Below are 24,240 nucleotides of genomic sequence, written 5' to 3' on the forward strand. Positions count from 1 at the left end.
TGGGGCAGACTGGAGCTGGCTGCAGCGATCCCACTCCGGTGAGCACTGCAACACACGCACTACAGACTTGTGTCTTGAGCTGGGATTCTCACGGCCTACCTACGAGAGTTAGCTGCCATGCCTAACTCCCACTGAACAGAGTGCCTAACCCCCTTAGGCTGCTTTGAAAATCCCAGCCTAAAGCTTGATAATACGGATCTGAACATGGGGCTCAATGTCTGCGAACGGGGCGGGGAGTGGATTCAGACACAGTCTCTATTCCAACCTCGTGGCCTCTCCACTAGGTATTTATACTGTAAAAATAACCATTTGAAAGTGTTTCAGTGCCCAAGGGTTGTGACATTTGGGCTCTTTCAGTCCAGCCCAGGTGTGAAACAGGCACAGCAGCATGAGCGAAGTGTGGAGGCAACCTTCACCTTTGGCTTTTAGCGGCACTTGTATTTTAAACTAACCACAGTGTTATTTAAGCTGGTTTTTGTTCCAGTTCTCTGAGACCCAAACCTTCCTGATCCTCCACGTTGCACTTCCTCGAGGACAATCTGCCCTGCAGCGATGGTTAAGTATTCCAGGGGAGGTCTAAAAAGAACTTCACATCTAAACACACCTCTACCCCAATATAACACGAATTCGGATATAACGCGGTAAAGCAGCGCTCTGGGGGGGCGGGGCTGCGCACTCCGGTGGATGAAAGCACGTTCGATATAGCGCAGTTTCACCTATAAAGCGGTAAGATTTTTGGCTCCCGAGGACCGCATTATATCGGGGTCGAGGTGTACAGTCTGATTTATATTCTGTTACTCCAGCAGTTTCACCCAGCACCCTTCTCCCTGTCTCCGTTACAGCCGTGTGGCTGTACAGTGTGTTCGGCTGACAGCTTCTAGTCATTCCCTTCCCCCGTTCCCTTTAGCAGAATCCTGCAACACCTTCCCATTTAGCACATTCAGGTGTTTTCTGTCCAGGTCCTGCCAACAGGCTTCCACTGACCGACCTCAGGAGACGGTTTTCCCCTCATATCTAGAGCCCATCTGGTAGCCCCTCTGGCTCGGGCAAGTTGTCCCATTTCACCCCCTGCCAGTGCCGGGTTTACAATGGCTCCAGAGGCTCCATGGAGCTGGGCCCATGCTCAGAAGGGGCCCCAGCCTGCCACACTTGCACTGCGCCCCGAGACCCCGCTGGCTCCCCCCGCCCACCACTTGCTCCTCTTGGCCTGCCTGCCAGTTGGCCGAGGAATCCTCTCCTCTCCTGGCCCCATCCCCTGCTCCTCTCAGCCCCCGGGCCAGACCCCAGGGCACCTCCAGCTCCGGGCAGGCTCTGCTTCCACCACCTGTGGGGCACCGCCTGTCTCCCCGGAGCTGAGCCGCCTGGGACTGGTGCAGAAGCCTGGCCAGTCTCAGCCAGGTGGGGGGGAAGGTATCTGTGGGGGGGCTTGGCTGGGCCCCTCCAGGCAAGTGGGTCCTGAGGGAGCCTGGCCGGGGCAGGCCCTGGCCCAGCTGATCGCGCCACTCCCGAGGGGCCGGAGCGATTCTCGGCCCTGGGACCAGCCCTGGCTGCGCTGCCGGCTCAGCCCGGCAGACACAGTCGCCTCCCAGCAGGGCCGGTGCGTGCGGCCGGGAGGCAGGGCGTGGGGGAGTGGGGCTGTGGGGAGTCTGGGCGGGTGCTGGGCTGTGAAGGGGCGGGGAGGATGTGTGTGTGTTGGGGCACTAGGGGTTCTGCGGGGGGTGCTGGGCAGTTGTGGTGGGGCTGTGGGCAGTGGTGGTGTTGTGCAGGGCACTGTGCATTTGTGTGTGGGGATCTGGGGGGCGCTGGGCACAGTGGGTTCGGGGGGGCTCTGGACATAGGGAGTCGGGGGGGTGTTGGGTGGGGGGGCTGTGTGGCGCGGCATGAGCCCGTCCCTGAGGGGAAGGGACATGCTGGCAGCACAGGGCTGGGCAGGACATTGTGCATCTGGCAACTGCCGGTTTATAAATAGTGCCCTCGCGCTGGGCGGAGCAGGGACGCCCCTGCCATGCCATGCCCCATTGCCCCTGGCTGGCCCCTCGCTCTGGGGAGGGTTAATCGGTTAATCCGGCCCTGCTTCGCAGAGGACCAGCACAGGGCCTGTGTACCGCGGAAGCCCTCAGAATGGAACTTAGCGAGGCCTGAAGTGATGCACAAATTTGTGCTGGCTTCTGCATGGGGTGAATTTCACCCCAGGGTCCCCGGTCCACTGCTCCTACTCGGACTCTCGCTCCTTCGTTTCTCCATGGTACTTACCTGGCTGCTACCGTAGCATCTGGGTGTGCAATCCGCAGGTAAACCCAGTACGACCGTCCTTTGTGAGAACTCCTGGCGGGTGACCGAGGCTGAACGGGGCTGTGAGGAGCGGAAACAGCTTGGGTGCCTGCGGACTGCTCAGATGAGAAGACCCTTTGGAAGGTTCTAGATCAGGTTGTGCCAAAGTGACCCGAGTAATCCCGGTGGTGCCGACGGCCATCAGCCTGGTCTGTCTGGGCTGGAGGCCAAGGACGAGTGAGAATCAAGTGACCATGTGGATCCCTTGCGATGCCTTTCACTCCAAGGTGCTGCCACCACGGCTTACGGGGGGGGGGGGGTGGAGCAGACCTCGAGAGGGCTCAGGTGTGGTGGGGTGACCCGTCACCCATCCTGAGGGCTCCCTGGTTGGGGGCAGCAGGGCTCCCCCTCATTTACCCTCCCGTTCAACACTGCTGGGAAGTTTCGGGGGGAGAGAGAGCAGGCAGTGGAGCCCAACAGAATACATGGGACTTTGGCAGCTCCATGGGTGGGGCTTGGTAGAAAATCACTGCTTTTCTCCCCTGGCCACCGCCTTCCTCCAGCTCAACCCTGGATATGATGGCTAGGAAATTCTACAGAAATTCAGTCATCGGACCTGCAGCAGACCTCAACGCTGACGGAAGATGGCCACTAGAAACCATGCCGAGTCACAAGCAGCGATCCCTTTCCTTGAGTACGTGAAGTGGTTTTGTCGTGTCATTACCTAGGGCCTTTTATGCACTATCCTAGTCTCCCAACGTTCACTTATTTGTGAGTGCCTTCTGGAACTGGCGAGAGTGCCTAACCCGAGACCCAATTTGCCTTCCAGTTGTCATGGCGGGTAAGTGCGTTCAAGCAGCTGACGGTTATCGTAGCTGACATAAAGGGCGAGACAGCGGCATTCTCCTGCTTTGGGTGGATGAGCCTAAAAATCAACAGCTAGCAATAAAGCTTTTAACTTCATTGACCTAAATCTCATTTGTATTGCAGAAGGCAGGGCCTGTCACGCAGACAGAAGGGGATGAATGACCCATACCCTTCATTTGCCTACAGAAAAGAACAGAAAATCCCAAGGCCAAAATGTTTGCCCTCAGCTTTAGGCCATAAAGTAATATTCCTTGTGCATGTGCACATAAATGATGAATACAAGCACGCTCCTGTGAGTGGAGAAAATGCAGAGCCAGGGGGGTCCGCTCTGCAAGGTGCAGAATCACCTTTGTTGGACCTGCACCCTGTTCCCATTCAATTTTCATTTTGATTTTTAGCAACTACTAATTTCCTATAGGATGTGTAGCCACTTCCACAGCCTATTCTGTCTGAGGCTCCCTCAGAGCATAGCCAGCAAAAGTGCCAGTTGCAACGTGGTTTTGTCTGTAGTCTGGACGTATGTGGTGAAACACGTGGAATGCGTTACCTAGGGAGGTGGTAGAATCTCCTTCCTTAGAGGTTTTTAAGGTCAGGCTTGACAAAGCCCTGGCTGGGATGATTTAACTGGGAATTGGTCCTGCTTCGAGCAGGGGGTTGGACTAGATGACCTTCTGGGGTCCCTTCCAACCCTGATATTCTATGATTCTATGATTCTATGTCTACTGGGAACGGGCTCATTATACAACAGCAGATGGTAGCAACTTGTGGTCAGTACTGACCTGGGGCTGAATTCAAATTGGTGACCTGTTACCAAGCCCCTCCCTGCTCCAGTCCCCACTCCAGGGCATTCTGCAGAGAGCTTGCACCAGATCTTTGCACCCCTTATGTTCTGCTTCAGCCTTTGGGTGATAAAGGGTGCATAGGCCTGCTGGGACTTAATTATTGCCCGACCCTGGAGTGAACCCAGCTGCACAGGAGTGAATTTCACCCGGTGTGAATTTCATCCTAATTGTTTCCTTTGCTTTTTGTAGTAACACAATATTTAGTTTTGTTTTAATGTTGATCAATTTCTCCCTCTCTCTCTCTCTCTGGGGCATTGATTCCCAGTTCTGGGTTCTTTCGTTTGAATTATCCTACCTTGCTCTGATTATTGTGCTGATTTCTACTGCACTGGGAGTCTGGGCAGTGCTTTCTACTGGCAGGTTAGGGCTGGAATGAAGATGACAGGAGTGCTTGTGTGAATGGTTTTTGCTCCCTGGGAGACGCAGTGTTGATGTGCTTAGTTGCCTCTGGAGCAATGGAATGGAAAAGCTCATCCCCTGCGTCTCTTTTTTATGTGGTAAATGTGAATGTCAGTGTGAAAACCTATCCAAGCTCAGGTAAGCAGGTAACACTGCACTCAAACGACTGCTGGGAGCTAGACAGAAAGAGAAGGCCCCAAATAATACAGAAATTCACCTTATTGTGGGTTTGAAAATGAAGTGTGTTAATATGCAGGGTCCTTATTCTTCATTAAAATAGTCACTGGAAGAAACTTATTACTCTTATATGACGTCCCTACGCCTGGCAATGTTTGACATTCATAGTGCAGTAAAATATTTACATAATTAATATTCTGATTGCTGTAGCATCTCAGCCTCTTTACAAGCAATCTGCAAGCCGGGTATGTGCCGCCGAGTGAATACAGCACAGGGTGTCCTGGAGTTGCCGTGGCTGTGCTTGTCAGGGATGGTATCGTTCTTAGTCGGGCAATTTGGGTCTCTGGCAGCAGGCGTTAGAGATCTATCAGATGAGAATGTTTGAAAAAATGGAAGGACTGACATGAGGGTCCTGGCTCAAAAACAAATAGGGAAGTCTGTGACTTCGTAGGTGAAAAGCTTAATATGTTCCAAATTCCGATTTCCTCTGGATAAATTCAGGTTTCTAACACTGACTAGCCTGAAGCTGAGTTTCTGACAGGCTCCACCTATTGCAGTGGTCTTGGCTAATGATGCGGGAGCCTAGAAAAAGTTTTCAATTAAAAGCTTTTAAATGTCTACAGGATATCTAGCATGTGATGGAGGCTTAGGCCAAGGTTCCCAAAGCCAGGTGCCTAAAGTCAATGGGAACAGCTGCAGACTCAGGAGAGGCAATGGACAAAAGATTTTTCCCATCAAATTTTCATTTTTGAAAACAAACCCCCAAAACTTGTTGATTTATTCAAAATTTTTCATTTTTTTGCTATTTTTATGACTTTTTAAAAATCAAAAACATATTTTGTTTATCAGGAACCAAGTTTTACTGAAAATCCAGTCTTCAGTAAATGACATTTCAATAAACATTTTGATAATGATTTAAATTATTTTATTAAAATGTTGATTATAATTTTGTTTAAAAAAAAATCACAAAATCAAAACAAATCACATATTCCCAATTTTTTTTAAAATCAGGCCACTCAGTTAGGGGTCTAGCTCTGGATTTTGGAACCTAGCATTCATCATGAAAAACTTTGCCTTAATCTTTTGGAGGAGGGTTCTGGCCATGCAGCCAGGAGCAGTCTTGGTTGGTTGGTCACCTAGTCACTTTAGCAGCTTTATTCCATCTTCCCTAAACTCCAGTGTGAGCTGGTACAGTAATAACTGTACAAAATAACTAATTAATGCTCCCTGCACTCCTGAGAGGGGGCGTGGATCGTTCTGAAACTCCAAGGATGTAGACTCAAACAATGTTTTGAATAGGTGGTAACATTTTCAGAAGCACCTTGGTGACTAGCCAAAGCAATTCTGTACAGTTACTAATGTCACTTGTCACTGAGATGCTCTGGAAAAAGTCCCCGTTTTCCTCATTGTAGCCATGGAACAGGAAGATTAAGCGACTTGTTCAAACCTATGACACCCTGGCACCCCAATATTCACCCCGTCATGTAACAGGATATGTTTTGTACAAAGTATGCCTTGTGAGGTATCGTTCTAAAAATCTTGATCTGCTAGACAGTAATATCTCGTTGGATTGTACATGCTATCGTCGTATGAAGTTTGGAGATGTATGTGTTACTGAAACACGTTGTGAGGTTGAACACACCCATAAGCAGCCTTTCAGGTACAACCGCAAAAAGGCCAAACAATGTTAATGGCTCATGGAGGAAATGCACACAAGCACAAAGGTTATACCCCAGGAACTGTGTACAACAGAAACCTCTCCAAGATAGCACTACATTATGGGAACTGTTTGACCCAGGTCACAAAAAAAGAGCTTTCCAGCAAGTGGAAAATGACATCATGGGGGACCCCACTCTCCCTGCAACAACATACCTGGAAACACCTGAGGGGCAAGAACTGAACTGTGAGAAATGATGGTCCCAGGCTAGAAGGATTTTTAGCCAGTGTATGAAAACCTGGGAAAGCCAAGGCAGCTTGTGCCTTAAGCCTCTGCCAGCCTGTTTATCACCCAGAGTGAGAATTTGCTAATTCATATCCTCCTATCTAGTATGTCAAGCTCAGTTTGCGGTTTTTGTTTATTTACTAAGGTAATCTGCTTTGATCTGTTTGCTATCCCTTATAATCACTTAAAATCTACCTCTTGTACTTAATAAACTTGTTTTTGTTTGGTCTAAACCCAGTGTCTGGAAATCATAACTGGGGGCCGGGGAGCAGAGAGCTGTTGCACATCTTCCTCCACATGAGGGAGGGGGTGAACTTCACGAGCTTACGCTGTACAGTTCCCTGTGTAGTGCAAGACGGTATAATTTAAGGTTTACCCTTCAAAGGGGGGGGGTGCACTTGAGTAACTGGGCAGTTCCTTAGCTAAGCCTTCCCATGCAGAGCTGATCTCAGCACTTGTGCGAAGCTGCAGCTGGGTGTGTCCCTACCTGTGTGTATGCTGGTGAAAAAGCAAGCTTGGAGAGCTTGGCAACTTGTCACAGGGAGCCCAGGCTGGTGGGTCAGGTGGGCTCAGTGGTACCCCAGTTCCAAATGGCACCTCGGGGGGAACACATCACAAAACCCACCTAGACATCCCTGTGTCAGAGCTGAGATTGTAACCGTTGTGTTCCCGATGCCAGGCCTGTGCTCCAACCACAACTCTCTCTCAGCGCCAGAATGAGAGGCCAATAGCTGTGCATGTGAACAGAGAAATGGCAAATGGGCTTCGCACAGCTGGGAGAGCAGAATCTGACCCTCCTGTGCAGCAGAGACAGGCAGGAGGGAACAAGCTGGGCCTGAGCAGGGCCAAATCCATGCTCTAAGATTTCCCAGTATCAAAAGTAAAAAAGACACAAGAGGTGAAATTCAGGCCTTGATGAAGTCACTAAGAGCTTTGCCATTGATTTTAATGGGGCCAGGATTTCATGGAATGGAATGCAAGTTAATAGCAACAGAGAAAATAAAAAAAACGAATAAATCTTAACTGTTTAACGGTAGAGGTTACACATATGCCAGAAACACAAGGCCAAATTCCCGGCAGCTCTAAGTGGTGCAGCTCTACTGACTGCAGCAGAACTGTGCCTATTTCCACCTACAGAGAATTTGGCCCATAATATTGGCTGGCAAAATATCAGGAATCTGGTGAAATTTGCACTTGATTGAGGGCTCAGGGGCATTTGAGTGTCTAATATTGATGGTGCGATGAACAGATATACTTGGAGCTGCATGTGACAGACGGGGAAACTGTGCAAGAAACTATTTTAATTAAAATGTGATTTGTATTTCTGATGATGTACAACAGGGAACTGTATTGATCAAGGCACATTTGAATCCTTTCTTATGTCAGTGTTTCGAAAAATGTGCCCCTGATTGCTTGTGGTAAATTAGGATATTTAGCAAACCCTGCACTGAACAGTTCATAAATACAACACATTCATTTGCTCTACTTCCCACTGCCAGCAGCGTGGTTTTGGATTCAAGGTGATGGTTGTAAATGGCAATAAATCTAGCTTTCGGCTTGAAACGTAGCTTTGCCTCATATGTTATTGTTTTTCTCAGTTGTGTTACGATTACCACTGAGAGAATAAATTATAAGACTTTAGATTCTTTTCCTGTGCACAGAGAGCCAGCAAGAAGACTGATTTCCTCAAATTTCCTCATTATTTGGACTGACGTGTCAAATTTGGGGGAGAATTTTTTTAGTCTGGGGATTGAACCAGTCACTGCAAGTACTAGATTCTTTCGTCAAACTTTCAGTTCTGTTGCCTAGTTGTAATTTGTCTCATACACACACACACCTATGCTACCCTTTGACTGGATAAGCAGAACTTGTATTATCAGGAGGACTTCAAAAAAAACCCTGGAGCACAGACCTCTCAGAGGGGGATTGCAGATGAACAGGATCAGGGTATTTTCGAGCATCTGACTTTCTTTCCCAAAGCAGCATGTAGATGTACCCTTTCCTCCTCTCTTTCCCAGAGCAGCAGCATGCGCGCACCCCATCCAGCTTATATGGCCAGACCCTGGTCTGCCTTGTTGAATTGCCTCTGCGCAGGGGCTCTGCTGAGAGGTTCAGAGTTTGTCCCCTGCTGTGTTAACCTGCGCCCCGTCCCATGGACACTGCATACCAAACTGCCCTGAAGGAGCGCTACGGTACCAAAGCCAGGCGCTCAGCAGTTGGGGATCATGTCAGAGGTGAGGTTGCCACCACACAGAACAGCTGAGAGCAGAGTGCACCAGCTTCCCGCCCCGCACGCCCGGCAAGTCTAGGCCCAATGCTGGGCTTGCTTCTTTCCCTGTGTCTCACTGCAGAGCCAGGTGGGCCTGGGGACATTGCTCAGGGCTGCTGGACTGTAGGGGCCCGACTCACCAGCCAGTACACCCCTCCTGGCTAGGCGTGAGGTAGCTGGTTCCCCTTCTTTTGTAGCCCCTGCTGACAGCTGCTCTGACCTGCAGTGGTCTCTCCAGCTGGGTCACATGCAGTCTCACCCCCTCCAGAGCCAGCCAATAGTCCAACCAACAACCCGCCATCCATCTCACGAGGGGCTTTTGGTCAGACTCTGGATTTAGTAGTCCTTATCCCAGGATTGAGGGGTTTCCAACAGTCCTTACCTCAGTCAGGGGGGTTCCGTTCCACCTTCCCCGCTGCCTGGTGGGGGACCCTGGCCCGCCCTCTCTCCTGGGTTCCAGTCCAGAGACCCCTTGTTGTCAGGCCTCCCCAGCTTATTACCCCCCTTGCTGTTCCTCTAGAGCACCTGCTACCCTGCCCTGTCTCCAACCTTTGCCTCAGCCTCTTCCCGGGCATGCAGTGTATCAGACGTGCTCTAAGCCAGCGGCTCTCGACCTTTCCAGACCACTGTATCCCTTTCAGGAGGCTGATTTGTCCTGCGTACCCCAACTTTCACCTCACTTAAAAACTACTGGCTTACAAAATCAGACATAAAAATACAGAAGTGTCCCAGCAACACTGTTACTGAACAACGGCTGACTTTCTCCTTTTTACCATATTAGCTATAAAACAAATCAATTGGAATAGAAATATGGTACTTACATGTCAGTGTATAGTACCTAGAGAGGTATAAACACGTCACTGTCTGTATGTTAGTTTGCACTGACGTCGCTAGTGCTTTTTATGTAGCCTGTTGTAAAAACAGGCAAAGATCCAGCTGAGTTAATGTACCCCAGGAAGACCCCTGCGTACCCCTGGTTGAGAACCACTGCTCTAAACCTTTCTCTGGAGAGCTTCTTAGCATGGCCTGCCACCCAGCTGGGTCTGCTGCAGGCCAGTTCTCTCTAATCCCCTGGCAGGGCTGTCCCCGCAGGCCCCTCCACCAGCGTGGAAAACCCTGGGCAGACTCACCCCCTCCAGCTTTCCTCCCCATCTCTCTTGGGCTTCCTGTGGCAGGCCTAGCTTCCTCTAGGTGTCTGCCAGCAGGACATCTCAGCTCCCTGTTTCCCACTAGGCTTCTCTCACTGAGTGAGAGTCAGGGCTGCTCTCCTTCCTGATCAGCCCCGCCTGACCTGGGTTCAGTCCCTTGAACTCCTCCCTCCAGGCTTGACACCTCTTGCAGGTGTAGCAGGGCAGGACTGATTGAGCCCACAGGTTCTCGTTAACCCCTTCTGGCCTGGGGTGGGGGTGGTACACCCCATCGCAGGGGCCACTGCTGCCAGACAGCTGCAAAGTGGTACACAAACTCTGCAGGTGGCGTGTGCAGGCTGGATGGCTTTACACTGCTTATCCAGCTCCTGCAGCCAGTGCAGAGCGAAATTCTATGGGGCCCCCAGCTCTTGCTTCAGCTTGTTGCAGGAAAGGGACAGAAATGAAAGCGCTACAGAGAGCAGGAAGACAGCCTCTCCTCCGAGACACTGGTGGAAATGGCTTCTGCAGTCCTTCTAACCACATGCAGTCGATCCAGCCAATCAGGGAACCAGAACAAATCCCATGTGATTCCAACCAGCTGACCAACTCAACTCAAGGTTTACAGCACATAATGCAAAGCTTCCTCAAATTCCCACGGCCATCCTGACAGGGCGAACAATCCACGTCATGCCTGGCACAAGTCTCACAGATGGGAAAATGGCTCCAGCTAGACAGTGCACGTCCATGAATCCTTGGATCTGAACGTCGAGTCAAGGGTTTGGCCCAGCACCACCCCTTGACTCCATGCCACACGCGCTCAGGTAACAGATGCGGAGACAACTGCTGGCTACAAACAAATTGTGCAATTGAGAGGTGCACAGCCCGCAATCCGTGTTGGACCAGGGCCAGTGCAGACAGGCCAGCGCTGCACAAAGGACAAGGCTCAGGTTCCTTTCTGTTGCCCTGCTCACACACAGTGATGCATAGACAACCAAGAGAGTGCCTTGAAAGCGGAACTCATCCCTTCAACTGCTCCTTTAGCGCACTGATGAACTCAGACCATAAACCATAAATAGCCCTACAGCGACCCTACATACCCCCATCTGTTTAGCCCATGTGGTCTCTCCTATAGAACTCAGTAATCACGAGCATAACATCAAGTGAGATTACTTGAAGGAACTGAATCTACTGATTCTACAATGCTGAATCCTAGGATGAAAGGGCTGCCCCTGGAGATGCAGCTTTCCAGACAGCTGGCTCAGTCCGGAGCTGATGAGAATGACCACAGCTCACTGCCATCAGACTGAAAGACCAGGTTGGTTTCTTCCAAACTGGCTCCCTACAACAATAATCATCAGTTCAGAACACACAGTAACCCAGGAATGGGGCATGGATGGAGAGAGAAAAGATCCCTCTGAGTAATCTCTTTAGAACAGACCAGGTGCTCAGAGACTCTGGGGATGAGTGGGATAGCTAGAGCTGGGCAGAGAAACTTTGATGGGACCATAGTCTGCTGGAATACATGGTTCAGCTGAAATCAAAACACAGATCAAATCAATTTCACTGGAACTTGTTTAGGGAAAAATTGGGGGGAAATTAATCACAGGACATTTTAACATTTTGGGAATGAAACATTTTGATTTTTCATTTTGAAATGGCTTTTCCTTTTGTCATTTATGTTGTATTATATTCAATATTATTATAAGGTATAATACAAAAAGTCAAAACACAAATGATATAATTTTGTCAAAACAAAAAATGTTTTGAATGGCCCAAAACAATTTCACAATGATTCAGAATGGAGCCATGTTGTGAAATCTCAAAACCCTTTGTGAAACAGAACTTCCATCTTCCACACGGCTCTAATGATAGCTGTCTAGATAGATAAGTATCCATAGGCAACAAATAAAAAACAACCATATCTAGTGCTGGAAAAGTCTTCAGCACTTTTCCTTTCAAATTAGTTTCAATGATCTATTATTAGAATGGAAGGGAAAGGCCTGTGTCCCTGGAATATGGTTCTGTTCAAGGGGTGTATTAAGGAAATATTGCATTCATTTTACAGACTTCAGCTACCTTTCTTTTTAGGAGCTGCAAACCTCAAATCTTGCTAGCCATTTTCTTCTTCCACTGCCTCTGACAGAACATATTGCAGATCCAGAACACAACTGTGCTGCCATTTACCTCATCTAAAGCGCTGATTAATTCATTTACAAAGCAGTAGGCCTTCAACTGCTTGAGTAGTTTTATATAATTGTTTGCCCTAACAAATTATATGACAGTATGGGCCAGATCCAAAACCACTGTAAATCAACATAGTTTCACTGACTCCGAAGTATTTACGCTGGATACGGGTTCGGCAGGTGCTTACTACAGCATGTGATAACAATCTGCCTTTTACCTTTAGGATCATTTTTCTAGGAGCAATTTGAAATCTGAAGGGATTTTGACATTCTTATGTTAGGGCTTAACGGATCTGAAGCTCCTTACAACAAATACAAACAGTGATAATGCAGCTAGCCAGCACTGTGTAAGAGCAACTCGATGTGAGCAGGACTATCGTTCTAAAGGGAGGTGGGCTGTTGAAATTGGTACGGCAGTGTGAAAGTCCCCTTGAGAGCTGATCACACTCCATGCAGGCTAGATACAAGGAAGCCAGGCTCCTACCTTTATAAATATTTGAGAATAGAACTTTCCCTTTTGCTCAGCCTTGCAAACTGAAAGAAGGCCAGTGACTGCAAATGAGGACATATCCATTTGTACCCTAACCCACGCTGGAAAGGTTTCCTTCAGCAAAATCTGCCAGGGTGTGCGAGGGCTACAGCATAGACTTACTAATGTAACGTTGCTATTTCCTGGGTGCTGAGCATTCCATCTTCATCTGGAGACAGTTAGGCACGGATTGATCCACCAGAATATGTCACCTTTTAAATCTTCCCCTGGGGGACCCAATCCTGCACTTCTGAGTCAAGCCACTCTCACTGCTGTAAGTGAGAGTTCTGCCCGAGGAAGAATTATGTAAGAACTTCAGGACTAGACCCACAATGTATTGGGATTCTTGTCAATGCACAGACTTGACATCAAATGACGAGAAATGAATCCTTATTGACGCTTCTGAGATGCTCGATTGTATGTTCTCGACCTCAGGTGTTGACCTTCATGTGCAGTGTCACTGAAAGGATATAATCTGAGTGGTGAATGCCATTATAATAAAGCAGTTACTGCCTACACCATAGAACAGAGCTGGCTTGGGATACATTTGTCAAATTTGGGATGTGGATTGGCATTCACGGATTTGAAAACACTTTTTTTCTCCTGTAGCTGTAGAATTTGCATTAATGTCTCCCTTATGGGTGACATACCACAATTCAGGCAGATGATATCCTAATGGGCACACTGGAAACACGTAACGCTTGATGAAATGTTATCTTACATGAGAGTCTCGACCCTAAGTGCCTCCAAGATGGCGGGAACCTAGCATAGGACCTTTGGTTGGAAAAACACGTAGCGAGTCTTCTGACGTGTAGAACCGAGACAGCTCTGGTGACAAACATAATGGCCCTTAATCTTCCAGGGGCTTCCCACTGGCCTCTGGTGTGTCAGATGTGATTCTGCACCACATATTTGCACCTGCAGCTGGGCACCTAAGATTAATTATGGCCGCAACTGACAGCATGGAGACATCTACTTATCTTCCTGTGTGCGTAGCTCCGGAAGGCAGATGTCAACACTGCCGTGCGTGCCCACAGCCAGAGCACAACATAGCCTGAGCAAAGTCAAATGTTGGGCTGAGGCCTTTGAAAAACAGCGAGGCCACGTATGTCCACAAATGCCATGCACTTTATATCGGCTGCCAGCCAATCTGCAAGCCTGGCGGGGAGCCGCACAGAGGACAATTATTCACTTTTGTAGAGTTATATCTGACATCATGCTTTTGTGACAGTTTCCCCATCCGCACAGGTGTAAACACTGCAAGGGCCTGATCGGAGTCCACTGGAAGCCGTGGAAAGGCTCCCGTTGACTTCAACGGGCTTTTGGACCAGGCCCTGAACTAATGCAAAGGGCAGCGCTGGGAAATAAGTGGGAAGGCGCGCTCCTGCACCAGTTCCTGGCACGGATTCCTTGGCCCCGCAGGGCTTCTCCAGCCCCACATGCCTAGGTATTTTCCTAACACCGCCAGTGGTTTTTGAAACACCCCCCCCCTCGGAAATCACATATTTGCTGCCATGCCCTTGTTCGCCCACCCCAGGGCCCATGGCACCTCTGGGTTTGTGCCCCGCCGGGCACAAGGGAGCCCAGTCTTGGTTTGTCCCTAGGCTCCAAGGGAAGCACATGATGATACTCGTCTGGTGCCATCCCAGCAGCACCCTGCGCTGCACAGCGAGGCCCCGAGGCCGGGCAGGGACAGAGGCCAGCTGCGCCCACCCAGCCTCCCCCCGCGGAAACGCGGCTCCGGCGCGGATTTTGCGTTGGGGGCAGAGGGGGCTGCGGAAGAGCCGCTTCCCCTCGGCGCCCATCGGAGGGCGCCGTTGCGTTGCAAGGACCCGCCTAATTAAATCCGGCTGATTACCCATAATGTAGGGGAAATGTTCTCCTGATAGTCCCCAGCTGAACGCTAATTAATTAGCTAGCCACTGCGGCTCCGTAGCGCCTCCAAGAGCCGCCTGCCGTTTGGTGCATTTCGCAGCGGGCTCCAGCCTGCTAATGACCAGCCGGGAGCCAGAGCTCGCACCGCAGCGCCCGCGAACCCGCCGGCTCTGCGGGCACGACGGACACCCGGTGCTGGGCACAGCCCGCTCCTGGCCCGGCCCCCGCCACTGCAGCTCCCGCGCTACCTGGCCGCGCCAGCATCCCCGGCAGCACCGTGCCCGCCCGGGGCTTTACCGACCGTGCGTGCACACCGCCTGTACTGCCCACACCTACACGCCAGACTGCACACCTAGCCACACTGTGTTGCACGCCCTATCTTGCACACACACGCTATGTTGCATGCATGTCATTGCACGCCGTATTGCACGCGATGGAGCACGCGCGCCCTGCCTTGCACACGGCATTGCACACGCACGCACTGTTTTGCACGCGCACACCGTATTACACACTCTACCCCAGGGCTCCCTGGCAGCCTGGCCCTTGCGATCCCCGCCCCGGGCGGTCCCTAGCGCGCTGCCGGGGTGCCCAGGAGCGGTCCCTGCCCGCTCGCCCTGTGCGGGGCCGGGCCCGGGCCAGCCGCAGCCCCGCGCCCTGGGGTGGCTGCGGGGCCCCGCGCCGCCCGCCGAGCCCGCGCGGCACCGACCTGCTTCTCCAGCGAGTCCTTGGCCGAGAGCCCGGGCTTGGGGGAGGGCGCCCGGTCGCAGGCGCTGCCCTCCAGCAGGTAGAGGCCGGAGGGCCGCGAGCTGGAGTCGCTCTCGAAGCAGAAGAGCATGTTCTGCAGCAGCGCGAACCACTTGCTCTGCCATTTCGTGTTGTCGCCGCTGCGCTTGCTCAGGTAGCCGCGGCGGCTGCCGTCCCGCTTCGCCAGCAGCCCCAGGTAGGCGACGTGCCCGTCGTTCAGCCGCATCCCCTTCTGCATGGTGCTCAGCCGGCCCCCGGCGAGCGGCGCCCGGCCCCGGCCGGCGCGCGGGGGACGGAGCCCGAGCCCGACGCGTCCCCGCTGGGCTGGCAGCGCGGCTGGATGCGGGAGCCCCGGATCCTGCCAGCGGGGGAGTCATGTGATGCGAGCCGAGCCGAGCCGAGCCAAGAGCGGCAGCATGGACCGCGCCGCGCACGGCCCGCTACGGGCAGGGGGGACCTGCCGGGCGCGCAGGCGGCCGCGTCTCCATGGCAGGGCGGGCGCGGCCAGTGCGGGGGGGGGTCAGGGCAGGCGGGTGCCCGCCGCCCGCCGGGGCGGCCCCCGCTGCATCGCGCCCTGCCCCGGGCTCAGCGCGTCCTGCGCGCACCGCGAATTTCAGCGCCGCGCGCAGAGCCCCCGGCTCCTGGCCGCGGGCGCGCAATTAGCGCCCCGCGGGACACGCTGCCGGGCTTCGCCGGACCCCAGCGGCCCCGCGCCGGGCGAGCCCTTCCCGGCCCCTCGGAGAGAAGCGCGAGTGTGCGGCCAGCCGCGTCCGAGGCGCAGCGGCGGCGTGCGGCGGCGGCACCTTAACGGCAGAGCCGGCGGTATTTTTAGCTTCTCCTCGCCTACACACTCGCGTGGAAAGTACAGGGAAGGCTGCGTCCCCCGCCCGGGAGCAGAGACGGGAGCGGGCAGGCGCCAGCCCTGCGGCGAGATGCGCAGCTTCTCCTTCGGGGGCAAGGAGAGCGCGCAGTCCGGCTGCAGAGCCCGCCCGTCCTTTGCGAGCTGGGGCAGTTGGATTTGGATTTGAAGGAGGCCGGCCCCCTCCATCGCCCCTCAGGGCCGCCCTCCCCCCGAGAGCAGAGCTGGGGGAGCTCTCCCTCAGCGTAGGGAGTCTCACTGATTAATGGCCCAGTAATCTGTTAACCACTAACTACCGCCTGTGGCTACATTGTAGGGGGCTTTGTGGCCTGGCTGGAGTAATGTAAACAGTTTCCCACCCTGAGCTCTCAGCTTGAATAGGAATCTCCTAATCTGTGTACACTGGGATCCTCCCAGGCTGGGGTAATGTGAGACCAACCCTCTGAACGCCAAAGCATTCTTGATCCAAAAACCTCCAACCCCATTCCCTGTTGTCTTTGCTCCTTTGCTGCCCATCACAACCCCCAGGTGATATTCCAGGCCACCCCAATGGTTTAGTACCAGTTGAGCACAGGAACAGGTGGGGGAGGGGGAGAAAGGGAGACCCCTCTGCTGATTTCCATTGGGCTAATTTAGTTTCCTGCAATTCCTTCCTTTTGGCCCTTGTGTACTTCCGGAGTGGAAGAAAATCACAGAAGCAGCCAGGCGAGAGCTGTGTGCAGGGGAAGGGGAAGGGGAAGCTGTAGGGTGTTACCCCTTCCCTTTCTGGCCGGCAGGAAGGACAGGGCTCTGCCAATGTGTATCATCCCACTCCCCTACACAGGAGCTATGGCACCAAACTCTGCCCAGCTTCCCTAGATACCATGGTAAGTAAAACCTACGCCAGGCAGAAATTTCAGTTCCCTGAGTGGAGTGGCAGCTGATCGGGGGCAAGGGGGATAGAAGAGGGGCCTTTGCAGCACTGCACCTGTGCAAAGTCAGGTGTTGGGCTGAGGCCTTTGAAAGACAGCGAGGCCACGTATGTCCACAAATGCCGTGCACTTTATATCGGCTGCCAGCCGATCTGCAAGCCTGGCGGGGAGCCGCACAGAGGACAATTATTCACTTCTGTAGAGTTATATCTGACATCATGCTTTTGTGACAGTTTCCCCATCCGCACAGGTGTAAACACTGCAAGGGCCTGATCGGAGTCCACTGGAAGCCGTGGAAAGGCTCCCGTTGACTTCAATGGGCTTTTGGACCAGGCCCTGAACTAATGCACCTGCTGCTTGAAAACATGGCTAAGCTGAGGAGGTGGAAAGGGAACCCCTGGCCCCCGGCCCAGGGTGTGACCTAGCTCCCATAAGCAGGCACGAAGGGAATCGGAAAAACTATGTTAATTTGACTGAAAATGTTAGAAGGCCTCCAAGGACTTTAATGAGGTCACAAATTGCCATGGTAACACCGAGGAATGGTCTGGGCAATACGAAGGTTGTTCACATTTGCAGGCACCGAGGAACTGATTTGATTGGACATTTCATGTGACCACGCCCTTGGTGGACATGTCTAGTGCCCCACGGGCACCTTTTGGTGTTTGGATCTGGAGGTGTGGCTTTGGCAAGCACATCGAGGCTACAGCGACACCCTTGGGGAAACCAGAGAGGACATCATACCTTAACCACAAAGACAACGCAGGCTTCAAGTGCCTGCGATACCTTGTGTTATCCCCCCACCCCAGTCTAATATTCCCTAACATACGGTCTTAGCCTGTCCTAGGCACTCTCCAGCATGTAGCTTTGTCTCTTTGTTTCCAGTCCTGGCAGTCACAATTGACTCAAGTGCTTTGTACCATGACAGGCTGAATGTCACGCAGCTGGGGTGAAAGAACTGGTGGCTGAATGTCAAACATGCCAGCAAAAAATGAGCCCATGTGTCCAGGAGCAGCAGGCTGGGAAAAGAATAATTCACCACACCAAGAAACTTTGATTTGTTTTCTATCCTCTCTCTTGTCTTCTACATGAATTAGCCAGAATTAATCCCAGCTGCTGAGGAAATGGGCCTGCCTCTGCTCTTCCTTACTCCAGTCTTGTAGTGCTGTAACACCGGGACCTCCTGTGGATCTGCTTCCAGTTGACAGCTGGAGAATCAGGCCCAAGCTAGAATGTTTGAGTTGATCTTTCTTTCCACCCAAAGGAACAGGGTGAGTTGCCAGGGCATTTTACTGACATCTTTAACTTACAAACTTTATGTAACTGCTGGAAATGGCCCACCTTGATTATCACTACAAAAGGTTCCCACCCCACCCTGCTCTCCTGCTGGTAATGGCTCACCTTAAGTGATCACTCTCTTGTTACAGTGTGTATGGTAACACCCATTGTTTCATGTTCTCTATGTATATAAATCTCCCCCCTGTATTTTCCACTGAATGCATCCAATGAAGTGAGCTGAAGCCCATGTAGCCCATTTATTTATGCTCAAATAAATTGGTTAGTCTCTAAGGTGCCACAAGTCCTCCTTTTGCGAATACAGACTAACATGGCTGCTACTCTGAAACCTTTATGTAAGCAATAATAAAAAGGATTTTTTTTCCAGAACAAATGTTAATTTCTTTCTCTGTTTCCAAATATTTTAATGGCAATGTTTTCTTCTCTCTCTCTGTCCTTAATCAACTTTTAAAGCTCTCTCTTGCGCTGCTTGCTCATGATAGCAGTTTAAGGCCAAGGCCTGGGATTTCATACTTGTGCCTAAACTTACGTTATTTTTATTTGGAGAAGCACCTAGGGGCCAGGCTCCCCTTGTATAAAAACAGAACAAAGATGGCTGCTGCCCACACTAGATCTGTAATGTATTTTCCCAATATGTTATTTGTAAGGAATCATTCACCCAGCCCAGCTCTAATCCACGCCCTGTGTGAAGCTCATTCATGTATTTTTACTCACAGTATGTTCCCAGGCCTCCAGTCTGAAGTCCCACCCATATACCTGAGAAAAAGTGCAAGATGTAACAGCAAAGATTAAAAAAGTGCAACACCCATAAAGAGCGGGCCCTGGGCTGCTGTCCAAGTGCACAGGATAGGAGGAGGAACATGAGTGGTGCACAAAGGCCCAGGACAGAATCCCAGGAGAGACGAGCAGGTAATAACAGAGCTGTGGCAAAGGGAAAGGGCCCCGCACTGTATATTTTCTATACAGCGTGTGTTTCAACATACTGCAAAGAGAAATGGAACGCTGCCTCATGCAGCTCTAAAGTACATGTTCTGAATGGTTTGCAGGGCCAAAGGATGCGACGACAGTGAGGTGAGTAAGTGGTGTTTGGACCATTGGCCAGGGCACCAAACCAAGGCCCCAGCATTTAGAAATGCTCTGAACAATTCTGCATGTCAAACATTCAACGAGATAAGTTAGTTGCAGGTGCTGTGATTGCACCGGCAGCTGCGGTAAGTGTGTGTGCAGATAAGCGGTTCCAGGGCGTAGTGTTCATTTTCATGGACAGCTACAGACATTGTAATGTCCAGTTCTAAAAATCTGAGTCCAGCCCCTCGCCTGTCACACAGCGAAGGTCGCTCAGTCGAGTTGCTGGTCATTTTGGCAATAATACTAGAAGGCCGGTGATGTGGGTTTGCTGAGTTCCAGTTGATCTCACAGCGCTTGTTGTGGGGGTTACAATAACTAGGGTTGCAGATTGGCTGTCTACTAACACAAGCCTGGCACCGTTGCTGTGCCAATATAATGGGGAGAGAGGGGTGAGATGGGCTGGGATTTGTTTTGTCCGGGGATTTAGGCTCCTGCGTTTGCCCACTGCCAGCTCAGTTACTGTGCAGACAGCTATCTTTTATGTGCCAGCACCCTGCTAATCAATTCAGTTTCTACAGAGTCTCCGCCAGCATTCAAGCTTGGATGGAAGAAAAGATTTGTTATTCTGAGTGCTGCTGTAAAGCCACAGACAACGCAAATTGGTTTTGCTCCCTGTGCCCTGACAACCTCGTTTCAGAACGTTCCGTTTTCCCCTCCCCCACCTGACTGTGACACCCAGCACACGCCAAGGCTGGCTTTTCAGTACCGGTGCTGCCCAGCAGCTTGTGTGTGAAATACACTCGAGAGGAACCTAGCAGGGGGCTGGTTACCAGGGCGCCCGCATCTGCTGCATCTGTTGCGGACATGAGCCAGCAGTGGGCAAACAGCAGGTTAATAAACATTCATCCTAAGGTCAAAGAGCAGTGTGGTGCACCCCCCAGGCCTCCTCCCCCTGCTGACATTCAGGGACCAGCAGTGTGTAGGCTGCATGCAGGGAGCAAAGGTGTGCTCCAAATGCACTACCTGGGGGGAATGCAGCCTTGCAGCGCGGGCAGTGATCAGCCCTGTGTGTAATGCTGGTCTCTCTCTTTTGTTCATGGATTCCCGACAAGGTCCTCACGCTTACCAGCCACCCTGGTTTAGCTACAGGTTGAGCACACTAACCTTAAACACGTGCACAAAACAAAACCCTTTCCTTCTCTACCACACACTGCTGGACAACGTGGGAGCTGGGGCTTACCGAATGCTCCCCTCCTGTCTCAGACCTGCACTGCGAGGCCTGGTTTGATTGACATGCCTACAAACCTCAGCTAGCTTAGCAGAGCGGATCAGCTCGCCAAAAGCCAGCACATAAGTCAGAACCTGGATATTGTTCCATGAGCTCCAAACGCCGCAGCCCATTCAGTTGCTCGCACGGCAGATTGCACTCGCTGTGACACGTTAGCGTCCCGACTCCCGAGGTGGTACTGAAGCCTGGGCATTTTCATACAGCTACGGTTCTGCGGCACCGGCCTGGTCGTCAGCTCTGGCCCAGGGAAGCAGCAGAGGGGGCAGGTCAGGGGTTGACACTTGAGGTCACTGAAACGTCTTTCCCAGGACAGCAGCTTCCAGAGCTGTGAAAATTGGGTCACGTTTTCTTTACCAAAATCTTGACAGTGACCACACGATGCACACCTCAGACGCCCTCGCCTACGCTCCAGTTTGAATGCTCAGATTTCCCTGGGTGAGGTACGTTTTAGAGCGGAAACAAGCTACATGCACCTGACTCCCACATGAACACTGGGGGGCAGGGTTGCGGTTCAAAAGCACCTGCGTGATTTAGGATTCTGAGCACGACTGAGAGTCAGGCCAATGGGACTTCTGTGCCTAAGACACTGACAGTGTGTCTACACTGCAAAACAATATCCCACACCAGCAAGGCTCCGAACCTGCATCAGCTGGCTCAAGCTCACGGAGCACTAGAAACAGAGTGTAGCTGTTCCCATTCGGGCTGGAGCCCAGCTGTGAGACCCTCACCTCTCCCCGCCTTTCAGAGTCCGGGCTCCAGCCCGGGCAGGAACAGCTACACTGCTATTTCTAGTCCCATGGCGTGAGCCCTGCAAGGCTGAGGCAGGCGACCCGGGCTCTGAGACTCGCTGCCATGAGGTTTTTTTGCTGTGTAGATGTACTGTTTGGTGCTTTTGAAACCCCCCCACTTTGTTGAAGGAGTTTCAGCTGCACTTTTAGGGGCCAGGGAACAAGCGTTTCAGTTATAAAAACAAGGCTAACACGTACCAGGTATGTGACGTCCTACCGAAGTTTAATTCCTGTTCACTGAGGCTGTACTTTAGGCCAGGACTAGATGGGTAAAGAGGAGACTGGATAGTTACATGGTAATTCTGTAATTGAAAAATGCAAAGTTGTTTGATCACAGGATGAATCGGAAAGGCAATTTAGAGAGCAAAGCCAAGCCAGGTCTTCTCATTCTTAGATCACCAGCATAGGTGCTGGGGGGCTGCCGCACGCCATGGCTTGACGTGGTTTCCATCATATCCAGGGGTTACAGTTTGGTTCAATGGCTTTCAGCACTCCCACAATCCAAATTGTCCTAGCCCCCTGATCATCAGTGGATGTGGAGGTATCAGAGTCAGTCCCCGGACATTTATTTCTGAGGCTCTGGGCTGTTAGAACAATGGAGGATTTGGGGAAAGCCTGCTCACCTTTCACTGATCTCACCCCCACGTGCTCCAGTAACCCTTTCTGCCCGCCCTCCTTAGCCAGCTCGCTTTACTCACCTTTGGGGGAATGAAGTCAATGGAAGAAAATTTCAAAGGCATGAATAGGAATTTGGTGCCCAACTCTCACTGGCTTTCAGTGGGAGTTGGGTGCCAAACTGCCCTTTACACCTTTGAAAAGCTTTTCCCTATATGCTTCTTGCACTTGGCCAGAAGTGAGACGTCGTTGGGTCAGAGCCTGGGCTCCACTAGTTCGGCTTTGTGCTTGGACTTAAACCTAGTAGTTCTGCCCCTGGAGAGGGGAAACTGCTGGCTGTTGGTCATGGCAGGGGGAGGTTCCTGGAGAAGAGAGAGCGTGCGCCAGCCATCTCTGACGGCTGGAATGTCCTTGGGAGCCAGCATACTTTACCTCAGCCCCAAGGCTGCTCTACGTACGCCAGAGTCTGGGCTGGTGCAGAACCAGCCCTAGGACTGGGGTGGGGCAAACATCTCCAGTGCACCTCCCCTTTTCAGCAGCACCCAGCCCACGGGGTACATATGAAATTCATGCCCAGTGTGATTATGGTGAGACCGACATGAGGGATAACCCCAAACAGAAAACCCCTTGTCTGTAAAGTTTCCAGTGCAGGTATATTTAACCTTTAGTTCGCTAGGCAAACAATTTTTGCTAGTCCTGTGGATTTCTATTAAGAACAGATTTCACTGAATACACACTGGGACTGGTACCTGAATAGATATTAATAGATATCTCACAATGAGAAACCAAAGCAGAAAATCTTTCCATCAACTCTACATAAGAAGATACCCTAGCTTAGGTTCTGAGACAAGCCGTATTTTTTAAATGCAACCATCAAGTAACAGTGAGGAGGAAACAAACCAAGCATAGACAGTGGGGCTATGCCAGTTTACACCATGTGAGGATCCATATGTACTATAGATCATTCCACCCTCTACTTAGTACCTCTCACAAATTTTCAGTGCTACAAGGGTCAGATCATTGTCCCCTTTCATTGGACGTCATTCTTTCACAGTAACCAAGAGCCATGGCAGATAGACAGCTTCAGCATTTTATTGCACAAATAATTCTCTGCTAATAGGCCAAGTCTCGTCTCATTCTTTTCATCTCCAGTCCTTACCCCTTCCTAATCCAGCTTCTCTTTCACCCAGCCAGCAAACATTCCAGGGAACTCCCTTGTAGAGCAGCGGTTCTTACCCTTTCAGGAGGTCACACCCCATTTGTAAACCTCGATGGCCTGGCATGACCCTGTACGTCCCTAAATTGTCAACGGTCCACGATGGTTCCTGTCCTGTGGGACTGGCTCAGTTCGGCTCCCCACTCTGGGCATTGCATCCTGTCACAACGTGTCCAAGCTTTGTGTGGGAGGTGTGGGAGGTTCTGGGAGGGGGCCGGGTCCTGCCCTGGGGGGTGGGCGATCCTGGGGGGTGTTTGCAGAGCCTGCCCCACACTCACCTGCAATGGCAGCTCCTGTCCTGCAGGGCTGGCTGGGTTCAGCTCCCTGCTCTGGGGTTGCGACTGGCAGATGGGGTCACAGTACCGGTCCCTGAGATTTGCCCAGGCCAGCCCCCCTGTCATCACGCCAGAGGGGAGGCTGGGCCAGACCTGAGTGGTGCTGCAGGAGAGGAGCCGTCGTGGCAGGGTGAGCATGAGGTAGGTTCTGCAAACCACCCCTCCAGGGCTTCCCCCCACTCCCGGAGGTAGGACCCAATCTTGCCCCTCCCCCGCATCTCCCCTGTGACCCTTTGACACATTCTGGTGACCCACTTTTGGGTCATGACCCACGGGTTGTGGAACCCCATGGTGTGGCATACGGGTGGCGTTTTCAAAGCTCTACACATTGGCCTGACCCTGTTTCCGCCGCAGTCGGTGGTAAATTGCCTGTGATCCCAACCAGGGCAGCGCTGGGCCATCGCTGAGTGCTTTCGAAGAGCCCACGCTGAGCATTCGGGGCTGGCCCTGCATGGCAGCAGGGCACAAATATCCTGCCCCGTCCCACACTGTGCCCTGTGCCAGGGCCACCCATGGGACCAGTGGGGAGTGCAAAGGCAACCCAGGCCTGGTGTTCACGGCTGGTACTAGACTCCCCAAAGGAGGCCAAGAGAGCGGAGACAGAAACAGGACTCCCCCCCCCCCCCGGTTCCATAAAAA

At 51.9% G+C, this 24,240-nt stretch overlaps 1 protein-coding gene across 2 annotated transcripts in view; it reads right to left on the reverse strand.

Annotated features, from left to right (window-relative positions):
* RASGRF1 (Ras protein specific guanine nucleotide releasing factor 1) overlaps positions 1–15,510 on the reverse strand; it is a 97,677-nt gene extending 82,167 nt beyond the window's left edge. The window contains exon 1 of one of the 2 annotated variants that reach the window (XM_048865870.2): positions 15,191–15,510. In XM_048865870.2, the coding sequence (XP_048721827.1) occupies positions 15,191–15,466 (276 nt within the window). In that variant the 5' untranslated portion in view covers positions 15,467–15,510. The remainder of the gene's footprint in view (positions 1–15,190) is intronic. The other variant, XM_048865871.2, reaches the window with a different exon arrangement.
* Between the last annotated feature and the right edge of the window lie 8,730 nt (positions 15,511–24,240).

Source organism: Caretta caretta, chromosome 10 (genome assembly GCF_965140235.1).
Source record: "Caretta caretta isolate rCarCar2 chromosome 10, rCarCar1.hap1, whole genome shotgun sequence".
NCBI classification, from domain to species: Eukaryota; Metazoa; Chordata; order Testudines; family Cheloniidae; genus Caretta; species Caretta caretta.